The following is a 13,577-nucleotide window of genomic DNA, read 5'->3' as shown; positions in this document are numbered from 1 at the left end:
GGCTGTGCCTGTGGTGAGGCTGGTCTGGCTGAAGAAATGGAAATATGAGCAAAGTCCCGAGCAAGCCAGATCTTGAAAAGATCTGTAGCCTGGTTTCCAGACCAACAGGGTTCAGATAGGTTTTGGATAGCAGCTAAACCTTTGGAGGGTTTTCAGAATGAACTAAACCTTGAAGTTTACCCACTGTCAAGAAATACAGCTGTTCCTTGAGGTATTCAGTAGGCAACAGGGGGCCAATGACAGCACCAAAAGCGGACACAATATGCAGGATCTTCTTTTTGTTTGCTCTGTCCTGCTCTTCCCTCCCCACTCACGCTCATTTCTAGTCTTCAGTTCTAGTTTTAAAAATTTTATGGGCATGCAGTCAACTGGCCATCTCCATTAATGTCTTACACATTGTAAGGTGCACTTTATGTTGGCTGCATGCACAAAAAGTACTTCTGACCCCCAATGAAAAATTTGCTGATACTTTCTGTATCAACTCCCACAGTTTTTGGTGTTGTTTCTTTAATAAGAAGTGTCTTGAGAGTTTATTGCAAGGAAGCATTGTTGAAAGTGTTTTATTTTCAGAGCTGATGTACCCTTGCTTGTACCAATGCCCATTTGCAGTAACAATGTTGTTAGGATCTGGAGCCACTTACAATTTTATTTATGGTCTTGGTTTTTCAGTCACAATTAGAGTAACTTTTCCAAATGTTTTGGTTTGCAGGCGCCATCCAAATGGGTCCTTAACTTGGAAAGCTTTGATTGTGTTTAGCTTCCCTTTACTGAACTACCTTAGTGGTCCATCTTATATTGGGCAGTGTTGTGGAAACTATCCAGTGCACTAAATGCTATTGAATACTCACAAAGCATGTGCCAAGGGAGAAAAAGAAAACAATTGTTCCCCGAAATATTCAGCTGCTGATGAAAGAAACTATTACCAGGCAGAGGTGTTCATTTCAAGAAGTAATTTCAAGCAAACTTTCTTCCTTTGTAAGATCTATCAATTGTATTGAGAAAAGCCCATGGTACAGCAAGGCTTTGAAAGTATAAATAGTTTGTGGTATGTTGCAAGTCATCAAGATTTTAAAATAAGAAACACTTGTCTCCTATTGTTTGTAGAAGTACATCCACACACACAACACTGCAACTGAGATAAAAGCGAAGTTGATGGTTTCAAAAATGCAGTATAAACAATGACAAAGTGTGTTAGTAAATGCAGTGATCATAAACTTACTTATTTGAGGAAGAAAATGAGCTTTCTTCAAAGCACTGTGTTTCAAAACAAAAGTACCTATATCCTCAAGATATGCCTAATTTCCCTAAAACAAGGAGTCAGCAAGGCTCAGATCTCCTCATTTCATACACCCAGAAAGAATGGCTACACCTCACAGAGCAGAATAAAATGCAGCATTGCAAAAACATTCCAACAGTGTGTTACAAAAATTGCAGAGTGCTACCTGGCTTTCTATAAACACAGTAAAAGGACAAGGCTACTTAAGATATTTTGTAGAATACATTAGTATTTGACACAAGGGGAGAAAAGAACAAGAGTAGCCAAACTGGCTGCAGTCCCTCCAGATCTCATGGGTTCTTATGAGACAGCTCTCAGCCTACCTTTCCATAATGAAAGCCATTGTTCTGTTGCCAATATTTGTTCATTTGAAATAACAGTAAATACAACAATAAAGAACATTATCCTTCTGCATGCATCCCTGAGGCTCAGTTAGCAATTAATAATTAGAATATTACATTTCACCTCACTTTATCTATCGTTGCAATACGGTCTTACTCAGGAGACCAGAGTCCAGGAGAAACCTTAGCAAAGAGTAATCCTGGTGACAAGAAGCCAAGACTGGGACAAACTCAAAGTAACTTTGGACTATCTCTAACCCAGTGAACACATAGAAACTCTGAAACTCTTAGACACCGGTGTACATCATGGCTTCCCAATAAAGATTCAGGTATGCATCAGCCTATCTCATCAGCCCTTCTCTATCTGGCACATAGGCAGTCAAGTAAGTTCTGTCTGGGTCCACAGTTTGGGCAGAGAGAGACAGATTGCAACACTCACACTCACTTTAGATTATAGCCATGAGGTCCAGGGGACCAGACTCTAGATAGACTGGAGCATTTCCACTACCTGCTAACTATTCTGATGGATCTGCCTGCCAGAAATCATCCTAATAGCTGTCATGCAGTCGGAAGCCATATGCCCATCACTTCTTGCAAACCTGCAGTCACATAAGACTGTGAGACAATCAGAAATCTCTTGGAGATATTATTTGTGTGAAAACTCTGTGATTTATTGCTATTGGACTATTGCAAATCTTCCAACATATGAAAATCACATATTCACCTGGACTACATACATGGGTGGTTCTTGTGAGTATTGCTGCCCAATTAAAATGCAAAAATATTATTCCTAATTAAATGGGGAAACAGGTCTGTAAACTACTGAAAGTCTTTTCCTAAAGTAATACTTGATCCATTCCTTGAGCTAGTGATGACCTAAAGTTAAAACAGGCCAGAGATCTGTTTATAAAGATGAAAATCTTAAAGACAGATGCTGATATCCTCCCTCCCTGCCATGCCATCACCCAGTTTGTTGCTTAAAGCCCAGGCAAGGAAAAAACCTCCGATCCATGTGTTACCTTTTAGAAAATGGTAGAGTGGCTTTTGCTGCAGAGAAATATAATTTTATTGTCCTGTCTCTGCCAAGGTTCATCTTATGTCAGATTTACGACTGCAGTAGACTGTTCCCCTGATATTGCCACCACCTGGCAAGATGAATATACCTCTGACAGTATTGTGATCAGGGATGTGCATTGCCTCTCCATGATCATCCCATCATTTTGATAAAACCCAGATCTGCAGTGAAACACACCCTGTTCCCATGACCTCTGGTTGTTTACGAAAATTTCAGCCTTTATCTGTTATTCTTCAAACCACAAATAAAAATAAAATCTGCATATGATGTGTAGAAAAGAATGGCCATTCTCTGTCGCCGCACAGTGGCACAGCAGGTGAAAAAAAAAGGCATAGATTTTCTTGGTCTTTCTACACAGCTTGGGTTTGTTGTTCCTTGTAATTATGCAGATACTATCCATGGATATTTGAGAAAGGTACATGTGGAAAGGGGTTATATAGTCTGTGAGCTACAAGCAAAGTGACTAAAGGAGTTAAGAATGATTAAGCAGTGTGGTATTTGTTGCAGTATTATTGTGGTTTTTTATTGTTATTTAAACAGGTAAGTACAGAAATAGTAGAAATAAACCTGCCTCACTCAAAGTTCAGCCTTGTGGGAAGATGTAGAAAGTGTATGTGCATCAGCGTGCGTGAGTGTTGTTTCGTTCCTACGGGCGTCTGCCTGTCCCTTACTTGTTTCAGGGAAGGATTTCCAATGTTGTCTAGTATTTGTATGGGTGAGCCCCTTCCAGAAGAAGAGCACAGGCAGTGGAAAAACTAACATGAGCTCACTACCTACAGTCCTCTACTAACAAGGCTAGCTACACCCACCAAAATGTTCAAGTTCATTTCAGTCTGAAAGTTAGACGTCTTCAAAACTATTACCTTCTGGGTGGGAATTCCACCAGAACTGACTTTTCTACTCATGGTTCATAAAGATGCAGACTACTATAAGGTACAGAAATGAGTAATGCACACTTTGAATTGGTGAAGGAAGGAATAGAGGGTATTATAACATCATTCAAATGACAGAGAAGTCAAACACATTTGCATGAGTCTATGGCATTTAATTTTTAAAGAGTTTGACAAAGTGAACTTGGCCAGATTTTTCTTCCCTTTAGTGATACAGACAACCCCTCACTGAATAAAAAGTATATTCTGCAGTGATTTATATACATATTTAAAATGGTTTTAACATCATTTGTGTTATGTACCATCTGAAGATATTGTAACAGTCACAATCACTCTTACTTTACATTTGGACAAACTAAGGGTTTTTAGCATTTCCAGTTTACTTCCACTACTATTTAGAACTCTTTTTATGTACAGGAAAAAAGAATATTACATGTCCTATCTTGCAAATTGTGTTTATACATTTGTTAAAGTGAACTTGAAAGTAAATTGCAATGTTAATCTGTTTATTAGAATAGTATATATCACCTGACCATGTAAGGGGGCTTCAAATCAGGGTCATAAAAAGTAAAATATGAGAATCACTTGACTTTATCTATCCCACACTTTAAAATGCCATACACAATAAAATTCATGGAGCAAACTCAGTCCTTTAAGACTTTCAATTAGCAGCTTCTAATCTACAAATCATTTAAGATGGAAAAAACCAAAAACCCCAAATTTAGTCAACAAGGCAAAACTTCTCCTGAAGAATTTCAGGTATGAACACCTCAGCCATCCCCCACAGCCATTTCACCTTGAGCTGTCCCTATAGCACCTTACTCAATAAAGGGGGAAAGAATGAAAAAGAAAAAAAAACCAAGCAAGAAAACTCAACTCTTGGGATTTTACAGAAATTTTCTGAAAGACTTAAAAAAATAGGGTCTATTTCACTTTGCAGCTGCCTGTAACTTTACCATAATAAACTTTAAGCGCATAGCCTTCACCAAAACACTTAAAAACAGCTTGAAAGAAGTATTTGCTGCCCGTTATGTTTACTCAAGCACTTGTTTAAAAACACATTTAAGGAAAATGTTTTTATTTCTACAGATTGCATTAATTATAGCTTTGCAAACACTGCAAGCTCTACAAGAAGACTGAACTGAGCTATTAGCTGCAAACCTCAGGTCTTGGCTAGAATAGTGGTTATGGCTTATTTAGTAAGCCTAATGAACTGGCTCACCCATCTCTACGCGGAGTTCCATGTATAGCATCATGGAGCCTGGAATAGCCAGAAAGGCTTGTTTCATGTTGCTTTATAATTAAAAATAAGTAAAATCGGTCAGCCCGAGTAGGTCCAAAAGCGGACCTCACTGCAGCATTATTCCTCTTCGGGCAAATAAAAGCATTAACAAGGACATTAACGCTGGACCGAAGCTCTGCGGGGACCCGCAGTAAACCTGCGCTCCGCAGCCGCGGGCCGCGCTTTCCCCGGAGGCGCTCGGCGGGGCGGCGGTGCCGGCGGCTCCCCGGGCGAGCCGCGGCGGAGCTCCCGCCTGGCCGGGGCTCCCGCCTGGCCGGGGCAGGGCGCAGCGCTCGGCCCGGCAGCCGCGGGCGCCTCTCGCCGCCCCGGAGCCGCATCGCCCGCTCAGGTGCTCCCGGGACCGGCCCGGGGGGCTCCCGGCCCCGGCGGCGGGGTGGCCTTACCGTGAGGGCGGAGAGCTTCTGTGCCGGCACGGCGGGGAGCAGCTCCGGCAGCAGCAGCAGCAGCGGCACCCACATCCTGAGGCGGCGGCGGCGGGCACGCAGCGGCTGCGGGTAGCGAAGGACGGGGACTCTCCTTGGGATGTCGCTCCCCCCGACGCCTGCTTTGGCTCCTTTTCAATCGCTCCGGTTGGGAGGTCCCAGCTCAGGTCCTCAGTTTTCTTTTTCCCCACCCCAGTCCTTAAAATTTGAGGACGGCTGTAAAGCTGAGTGGCGGCACTTTCTCCCTCTCTCTGTGTCCCTCCCTCACTCCTTGGGAGTCAACCCCGGCTAGGAGATGCTCCCCCAGCCTCTCCTCTCCCGGAGCCCTCCCACTGCCGGGGGAATCTGCCGGACGCCGCCGCCTCCCCCGGGGCGCCGCGCCTGCCTCCGCCTCGGGCGAGCTGCTGTCTAGCCCAGGGGTCCCTTTCTCTCCCTTGCAGCCCTGAGCCCTCGGTGGCAGGGATAGCGGGAGGAAACGACTGGGACTGGAAGGGAGGACCCACCACCACCACCACCGGGAGCACGCTGGAAGGCACAGCCGCGGCTGCGGAGGCTGGCGGTGTGCGACCTCTCCGAGCCGCTCTGCCCCTTTTCCTCTTATCCTTCCCCCTCCCCAGCCCGGCCTCCGCTTTCTCCTCCCAGACCCACAGATCCTCGCCGATTAACCCTCCCCGGTGCTCCCGGGGGGTCGTCGCTTGCTTCCCCCGCAGGGTTTATTCCTCCCCCACGCCCCCGCCACATGCTGAATCAACATGTACAGATACTGGCAGCCCCTGGCAGGCGGGGGAGGTGGTCCCGACCCCCACCCCGGTGAGCCCCGACCTCCTACCGGAGCGCCCCTGCCCTGGCCCCGCCGCGCCTCCCGCCGGGCACCGCACGGGGCGGGAGCCAGGACCGTGGCATCCAGGTTTCTGAGCTGGGACAAAAGCCAAGGTGGCAGCTCCCTGTGGGGCAGCCGAGCGTCGCTGGGGGCTGCCAGGCGCTCCAGCACGGCGGGGAGCGGGCACTGCTGGGCTCCGGAGGGATACCCCGGTGAGATGCGGACGCTGCGAGGCTGCCGCTAAGCGCGCAGTTAATGCCAGGGGAAACCTTCCACCTCAGAGCTGGGCTTTTCTTTCTCATCTCTTAAGAGCCAAACACAGGTCTGTTTATATTTCCTTACTGTGAAGGAACTCCTCGTCCCTGCTGCCTGAAAGAAACCCTTTCACTACAATTTTGTCATTGGAGTTCCCTGCTCCTGCCGGGGACCCAACAGCTCACTGCCAGCCTGCAGAGATCCCCGCAGGTAAGCGGTGCTACAAGGGATGCTGAAGCTATCAGGGCTTGCTTTCTTCTCCGTGTGAGCGTGTTTGTGGGACGGAACACAAAAGGGCTTTAGGAAGGCTGCAAAGTGGCACACTCCCTACACACTAATAATTTCTTCAAGCATTAAATCTGACATCCTTGCAGGCTTTGTCACACGTGGCTCAGTGAAGGGCTCAGGGTAGAGCATGTCTCTAAAGCAGTAGCTGCATGCATGATGAACCTAGGTGGAGAGAAGTAGGTAGTAATTACAGAGACATTTGGGTGCCTTACTTGGGTGCCTAGGGTGAGACACCTACTGCTGACTCCTCCAGATCCTACAGTGTTCAATGGATGCAGCCAGAAAGGTAGCTGCAGTATTGCAATGCCTCAATGAGCACCCACAGTCACAAAAATTTAAAAAGGTTTTCAAAAGGTTTTGTTTTGTTTTTTTTTTTGTTTGTTTGTTTTATATTAGTGCAATACAACATTATATGATGCAATTTTTAAAAGTATTTGCACACATCTGTGTGTACTTTTTAAATGGGGAAAAAAACCCCAAAGACACCATATTCTATCACCCAGGTTGGAGCATATTCGAGGCCCTTCACTGCACCAGACCTCTATTGCTCTGAAACTAGCAGCATCTCTCTCACAGTGATAGCAAGTTGCCAGTTGCTGCATTAGGCGCTGCAATACGACTTTCCAGCCTGGGCTTCATAGCCCTTTCCTCTTAGCTGGGTGAAATTTGGCAATGTTGATGTGTCTGTCAGAGACAAAATGATTTTTTTTTCTTGTGACCATGACTGGCCTCTTTCATACCACAAAATTATTCACCACATGTACAGAGTCCTGTTTCCCCCATCTTTCTAGTCCTCTTCCATGTTCTCCAGTCTACCCCAGTTTAGGTCCATGTCCCCTTCATCACAAGCTCATGCCTGCTCTCCCTTCTCTTTCACTTTGCTCTTTGTATATTGCAAACCCACCAGCTCCTTCACCTTCAGTTCTGTGTGCACTGCTGGCATGCAGCTGGGTAAAGGCAATTCATGGCCAACAGTCCCTTTGCTCTTGGCTTGTCTGTCAGGACATGCTGAGTGGCACAGCACACAGTTTGGATTTGACGTTGCAGAAAAAAATACATTCTCAGAATTGGTGAGAAATACCTCTAATAAAAACAAACTGCAGGTTTTTGAGGGTTTATAACTTAGTCAAATGTGAGTGGATTTACACAAATTTGACAATAGCCAAAAGGACAAAATTCTGCAAAAATGCAAGTTTAGAGTCCAGAAGATGTTGACATTATCATTTTAAAATAAAGATGATTTCCCAAAGTATATTAAACTGACCTTTTAGGGAGGGGACAGAATATAGAGATCAAGTCAAAACTGAGGAGGCACAGACCAGTGTGTGTGGCTGGCTGTCCTTGGGAAAACAGACAGCTTTGAAAAGCACCATCCTTCAGCTGGACTTTTGAGTTTCAGCATGTTGCATTTTTCATTACTAGAGTTTACTGTGTGGAGATTTATCACATTTTAGTGAGTATTCAGTATGAGGAAGAGGACTTAAACCTCTGCAGGGCAACAAAAATGGCAAAAATATCCCACTCTCATCATGACATGAGAGCAGTGCTAGTGGCATTCCCACCTGCTAGAGACAGAGTTCTTCTATGCTCTCCCCATCGCCCCATGCAACATGCTCTTTGGACTTCTCAGAAGATTGCTTATTGCAGTGCAGAGAGAGACATTGCTGTTGATTCACTCACCTTGCATTAAATCAGAGGTTTAGTAAGGAGCCACAGGTGCTCCTCTTTCAGTCAAGTGTGGAGCCTGGGATGGCATGGCTGGGGTGAGAACCAAACCCTGAAAAACCATCTGGTGGCTGAGTTAAAGGAGCGCCAGTCAGGGCATGCTGAATCACACAGCACACAGTTGGCAATAAGGATGTGAGCACCAACAGAGGCAAGAAGGAAAAAGAGAGAAAAAAGACAGCCTTTGGAAGTGTTGCTGACAAACCTGGTTTCCTGCTTGACTCTTTGGAAACAACCATGGGATTCTGCATGATTCTTGGAGCCTTGGACAGAAACTACTCTGTGGAGAATGTCAGCAGGAGGATTTCTGTCTGGGGAGGATAAATGCATCCCTAATTCTTGCATCTAGATTTGCACCAACCATTAAAATCATACAGGAAAAGAGCTATTGTGTGAAGTGAAATAGTGGCTGTAAAATGCTTTTCTGAGAGCCAGCGGAATAGCTGCCATAAGTAACACATAGGACGCAGCAGAAAATAAGAACACAAAATAACATCAGAGGATCTAAGACATCAAAATTCTTGGGCACAGAAGTAGTATGTGTTTATCTATTATTATTATTATTATTATTATTATTATTATTAGTCCCTGGATGGACTTGTTTTGCTATCATTACCTGTTTTGCTATCATTTCCTGTTTACCTGTTTGTATGGCTCATCATCTTTTGGAAGAAATAAGTTTTATTTTCAAATGAAAGAAGGAACAAACAGTTTAAATGTAGGAAATGAAAATGTAGGAAATCATCTTACTGGGAAGATCCTGACCAGATCTCAGAGATGTACCACTTCAGCATCCATATGCACTGCTTCTCAGAAGAACAGGAAGAGGTTCCATTCTTCTAATCCTAAGAGGTTAAATGCTTTCTCAGGAAAAGTGTGGTATTTTACCAGTGGAAATTTCATGCAGTCCTACATGTGGAATAAAAAGCTAGGTTTAGTGCCTGTATATTTTTTATTTCCAACCCCTAGCACTGACACTTGTATTGTGTACCAGCTTGCTGTTTCAGATTTGTAAACCTGTTGTAACCCAAACTCCTAACTCCTTTACATTGTTACTCCTCTTCCTCAGCCCTGTGTAAGGGGAGCTCCGTGGTCCCAAGCCAGTTGTCTGTGGGCAGGAGGTGTTTGCAAAGCCTTCACCACACCCAGCAATCTTGGCCAAAATGGCAAGGTGAAATGGGCCCAGTGCCAGAGCCACCCATCACCACTGGCAGAGATCAATCTAGGACAGGATGGAGGCAAAGCTGCCTGAGCATGCAGGGCAGCCATCCTTGTCCCTTCCTACATCGTTCCTGCCTTCTACATAAACAGAAGGCTTTCCTCTTCAGGGCACCTTGCACAGAGACTAAGATGCCTTTTAAGACATTAGGAGGTAGAAAACAAACAGGCATAAGCTATTCATTCCTTATCGCTTCTGCCCTTCACTCCTGTCCCCTCCTAAAGATGGGCACACAGCAAAGAAAAATGTATTTGCTCCTTTCTGCCCTCCATGACTGTCCAGGGAAAGTCAGAACAAATCTTCTGTGCAAGATGAGAAAACATAACTCATGACTACAAACAACATCTTCACTGCAGGGGTGAAATACTGAAAATAAAAGCAAGAGCGGGGATAGGACCCTGATATTGGGTGAGAGCAGGAATATCTACCCAGCAGGTCTTGCAGAGGCTGCAGATCTGCAGTGGATTCCTGCAGCCAATTTTTGAGTGATCCTGAGGACAAATGCAGAGAGGCAGGCACCTCTGGGGGGAAAGCAGTATTATCAGCATGCAGTGGTCTGTGCAAAAATTGCTACACGTGACCTAGCAAAATTTTAATTTGCAATGGGTAGCAGGGGCCTTTATTCTACGGAGAGTCATTGTTTCTTACCAAGTTTCTTCAGAAAAAGCAAAAAATTGACAAATAATGCAAAAAAGCTCATTTAAATCTTAAAGAAAAAACAAAAAAAAAAAACACCCAAATTTGGAGGGAAACATTTTAGATTTTCACTAACTGGTTTTGCCCAGCGGGTGAGTACAGGTACATTCTCATAGACACTGTGGTTACAGTAAAACAGCAGGTTAACATGGCAATGGACATGACTGCCTCTCAGCTTTTAATCATCTTTTTCCTTTACAATTTATTCAGTATTTCAGAAGCTGTGATTTCATGTACTTCCCATTGCCTACCAAAAGCCAGTGGTTGCACCTGCTGCCACCAGTTTGTTTTTACTTATGCTGACTACTAAACTAATTAACAACCATACATTTTGGAGAATGTGTTTTAAGTGCCAAGGTTTCTTCAAAACCATTAAAAATCCTGTAATGTCAAGAACTCATTTGGGCATGTGTTGCTTAACCACTTTAGAGAAAAAACAATATTATTTTTTTGTTTTAAACTGAGGCAAAAAGCAGCAAGTTTTATGGGTTTTGGCAGGCTGGTCCATGTTGCTAGCATTTCTCCTTAAGCTGAGTTATTGGTGAGCTGCTGGCTCACCATGTCTCTGGGGCACACTGAGGTACAGTGTAAAGAGTGTGACAAAGAGACAAATTTATAGCAAGAATTAAATGGAGAGACATCATGAACAATTGAATAAGGAGCTGTCGGCTTAGACAAACAAACTGTCAAGGCTTTTTTAGTGTAGGGCTGACATTAGACCAAAAGTTCATTTCTTAGACCTGAAGAAAATCTTTCCTTCTCATTGTGGTTTTAAACCTCTGACAGGCTTCATAAACATTAATCCATAAGGTGTTTAAAATTTTGTGTGTCAGCAAAGTTTTGTGCAGGTTCTGTGGCTTGTATTTATTTCTATGTAGCGACTATGGCATAAGAAAAAAGATTCTTGCTTATGATATGTAAACACAGGCCCACTTGAGAGACAGTGATAGGAATTACACTGAGTATTTAGTAAATGATTGGTTTCCACTGGGAGAGAAAATCATTTTGCATTGGAAGAGATACAGAAAAAAAAAAAGGGGGGGGGAAAGAAAATCCAGTAGTTTCATAACTATTTTTCTAAGAAAGAATGTGAAACAGTATCTGTAACTGGCACCTTATAACCCTTAGGTCATTTGGCCTTTCCTGAGCTCATAAGAGACGTTCAGAAGTTCTTCAGGGAAACAAAACATACGTGTGTTTGTGCAAGTACACACCAACTTTTAAAAAACTAGGCATTTTACAGTGGGGGCACATCAACTGCAATAATATCCTTGTCAGGAAAGATTCCTTGGGCTCCCAGCAAGCAGACAAAACTTTGCCCCTCAGCCAAAAGGCTGCTGCTCGAGATGCCTGGAGATAGAGGACACCCTTCTTTGAGCTCTTGTATTGCCTGAATGACACCCAGCTCTCCCACATCCTACCCTAACCACCAAATGATCAAACTGTTCTGGAACAGTTCTGACAGCTGAGCTCAGAAGGACAGAAGGATCTTTTGACAGTCAGCAGGGCCAGGACTGGGGACAATTTTCGCTAGGAGAGGGGTTAAGATTTGATACAGCTGATTTGAGCAGAGCAGGGATGCGCACCTTTGTCTCCTGTGTGCCAGATGAGCATCCCAAGCAGACAGCTAATGTGTAGTCCCTGCTTGGTTTCTCAGGAGAAGTTTTTGCTGGTATTCTGTCTCAGGAAAAAAATGAAAACAAAAAAAAGCATTGCAGCTCTGCTGGCAAAATCCAGTTGGGTTGCCAGGATGTGTTATTTCATCCTTGGAACTGGTGCAGTGTCAGGAGTTGCACCACCCCTCTGGGGTTTATTGATATAAAAATTCCAGCACAGTTGTACTTGCAAGCTCCTTCTAGTGTACACTGTGTCTGTGAAATAGAGTATTTGAGAACTTTTGGCATTAACAGATTATTTCTTTTTAACACATTTTTACAGAAATGTGGGATAAACAGTAAAAATAAGTTAGGCTAGCAAATTCAGTGCCTAAGCAAATATTACTGGGTGCTTTGTTAGACTGGGGCTGACATTAGAGTTAGGGAAGAAAAACAAACAACAGTGTTATTTTTCTTTGAGTTTTCTTCTGTGGCCAGTCCTGTTAGCTACAGCTAGAATCTACAAGTCATCTCAAAAAATACCCAAGCCATGTACTGTCATTTTTTCCTGTAAATCCTATGGACTTCAGTTGCATTCCTCTGGTGTAACTGAGAACAGAATTTGGCTAAGAAGTATTGGGCCTGCTCATTTGCCCACAGGTTTTACATATGTCATGTGAAGAGATCTAACTTAATATCAGATAGCTCGTTAATTGCCACCTTGGCACTCAACATAAATCTTCTAGGGCAAACTTGTTAATCTCAGTACAACCAATTGACAGAAAATGTCCAGGGATAATCTGAAGAGAGTAACAGAGGACAGGCTTTTCAGGTCTTGTTACAGCAGGTCTTGACTATATTGATAACCCCTGGCAGCACGGTCAGTTTGTCTTCAGCCTGAGAAACCACGTTTGCCCCATATTTCAGTGCATCAGTGCCTAATCCACACCATTAGGATGGGTCCAGAAAACAAACGTGAATCTAAGAATATCTGCTGTCTTTGACACATCATTTATGTCCCAGCCATTTTTGGTTTTTTCTGTTTCAGGCCCACACAGCTCTGAGCTATTGCTTTTTCTCAACTCTGCTTTCTTCTGGTTGGTAGGCAGGACTTGGCTTTTCTCTCCGAGATGCCCCACTACTACAGGTGCCATTACAAATGTTTTATTTGCTCATTTTCAGAAACCTAGAAAGTGAAAGAACCTGAGGTAGAGCTGAATGCTACTTTGCAAATACTCTGGAAGGTATGTCCAGCTTGGCACTGAGCTAAGTCATCCCAGCTGGCAGGAGAGCAGAAAGTCCTTTTCTCTCTCAAAGATGAAATCTGAATGTCTGCCAGCTCCCTGTAATTACAAGCCCCAAAGAGTGTCTGCTCTGGTGTAACTAGAGATCTATGGGTTTTGGCATTTCATGTATCCATTACCACTTAGTGCTACATCGCCAGGCCAAGATGGGAATTTCCTTTGTGGCGAGACCTCTTTTATTAATAAAATACGAACCACATTTGTTCTCCAACATCAATCTCAGCTGGCTAATTTCTTTTCGTCCCCCAATACAGACCTTCATTTTGAATGCTCCTGGGGAGTATCCCTTCTCTCTTGTTTGTCTCTGCCTGTGTTTAATTCTGCGTCAGTATGCTCAGTAATAATTCCCACTCCAGTGGAATGAATAT

The 13,577-nt window shown here is 43.9% G+C and overlaps 1 protein-coding gene across 5 annotated transcripts in view; it reads right to left on the bottom strand.

Annotated features, from left to right (window-relative positions):
- The window catches only part of SMOC2 (SPARC related modular calcium binding 2), a 140,199-nt gene extending 134,303 nt beyond the window's left edge, over positions 1–5,896 (bottom strand). For all 5 annotated transcript variants that reach the window (XR_003945720.2, XR_007777283.1, XM_030236231.2 and 2 more), the window contains exon 1: positions 5,269–5,896. Coding sequence is in view for 3 of the 5 variants with exons in the window: in XM_030236231.2 (XP_030092091.1) it covers positions 5,269–5,343 (75 nt within the window). In the remaining 2 variants the exon portion in view is untranslated. The remainder of the gene's footprint in view (positions 1–5,268) is intronic.
- Between the last annotated feature and the right edge of the window lie 7,681 nt (positions 5,897–13,577).

The sequence above is a fragment of the Serinus canaria genome, chromosome 3 (genome assembly GCF_022539315.1).
Source record: "Serinus canaria isolate serCan28SL12 chromosome 3, serCan2020, whole genome shotgun sequence".
NCBI lineage: Eukaryota > Metazoa > Chordata > Aves > Passeriformes > Fringillidae > Serinus > Serinus canaria.
Note: the sequence above shows the minus strand (reverse complement) of the source record. Positions and strands in the feature narration are given on the sequence as shown.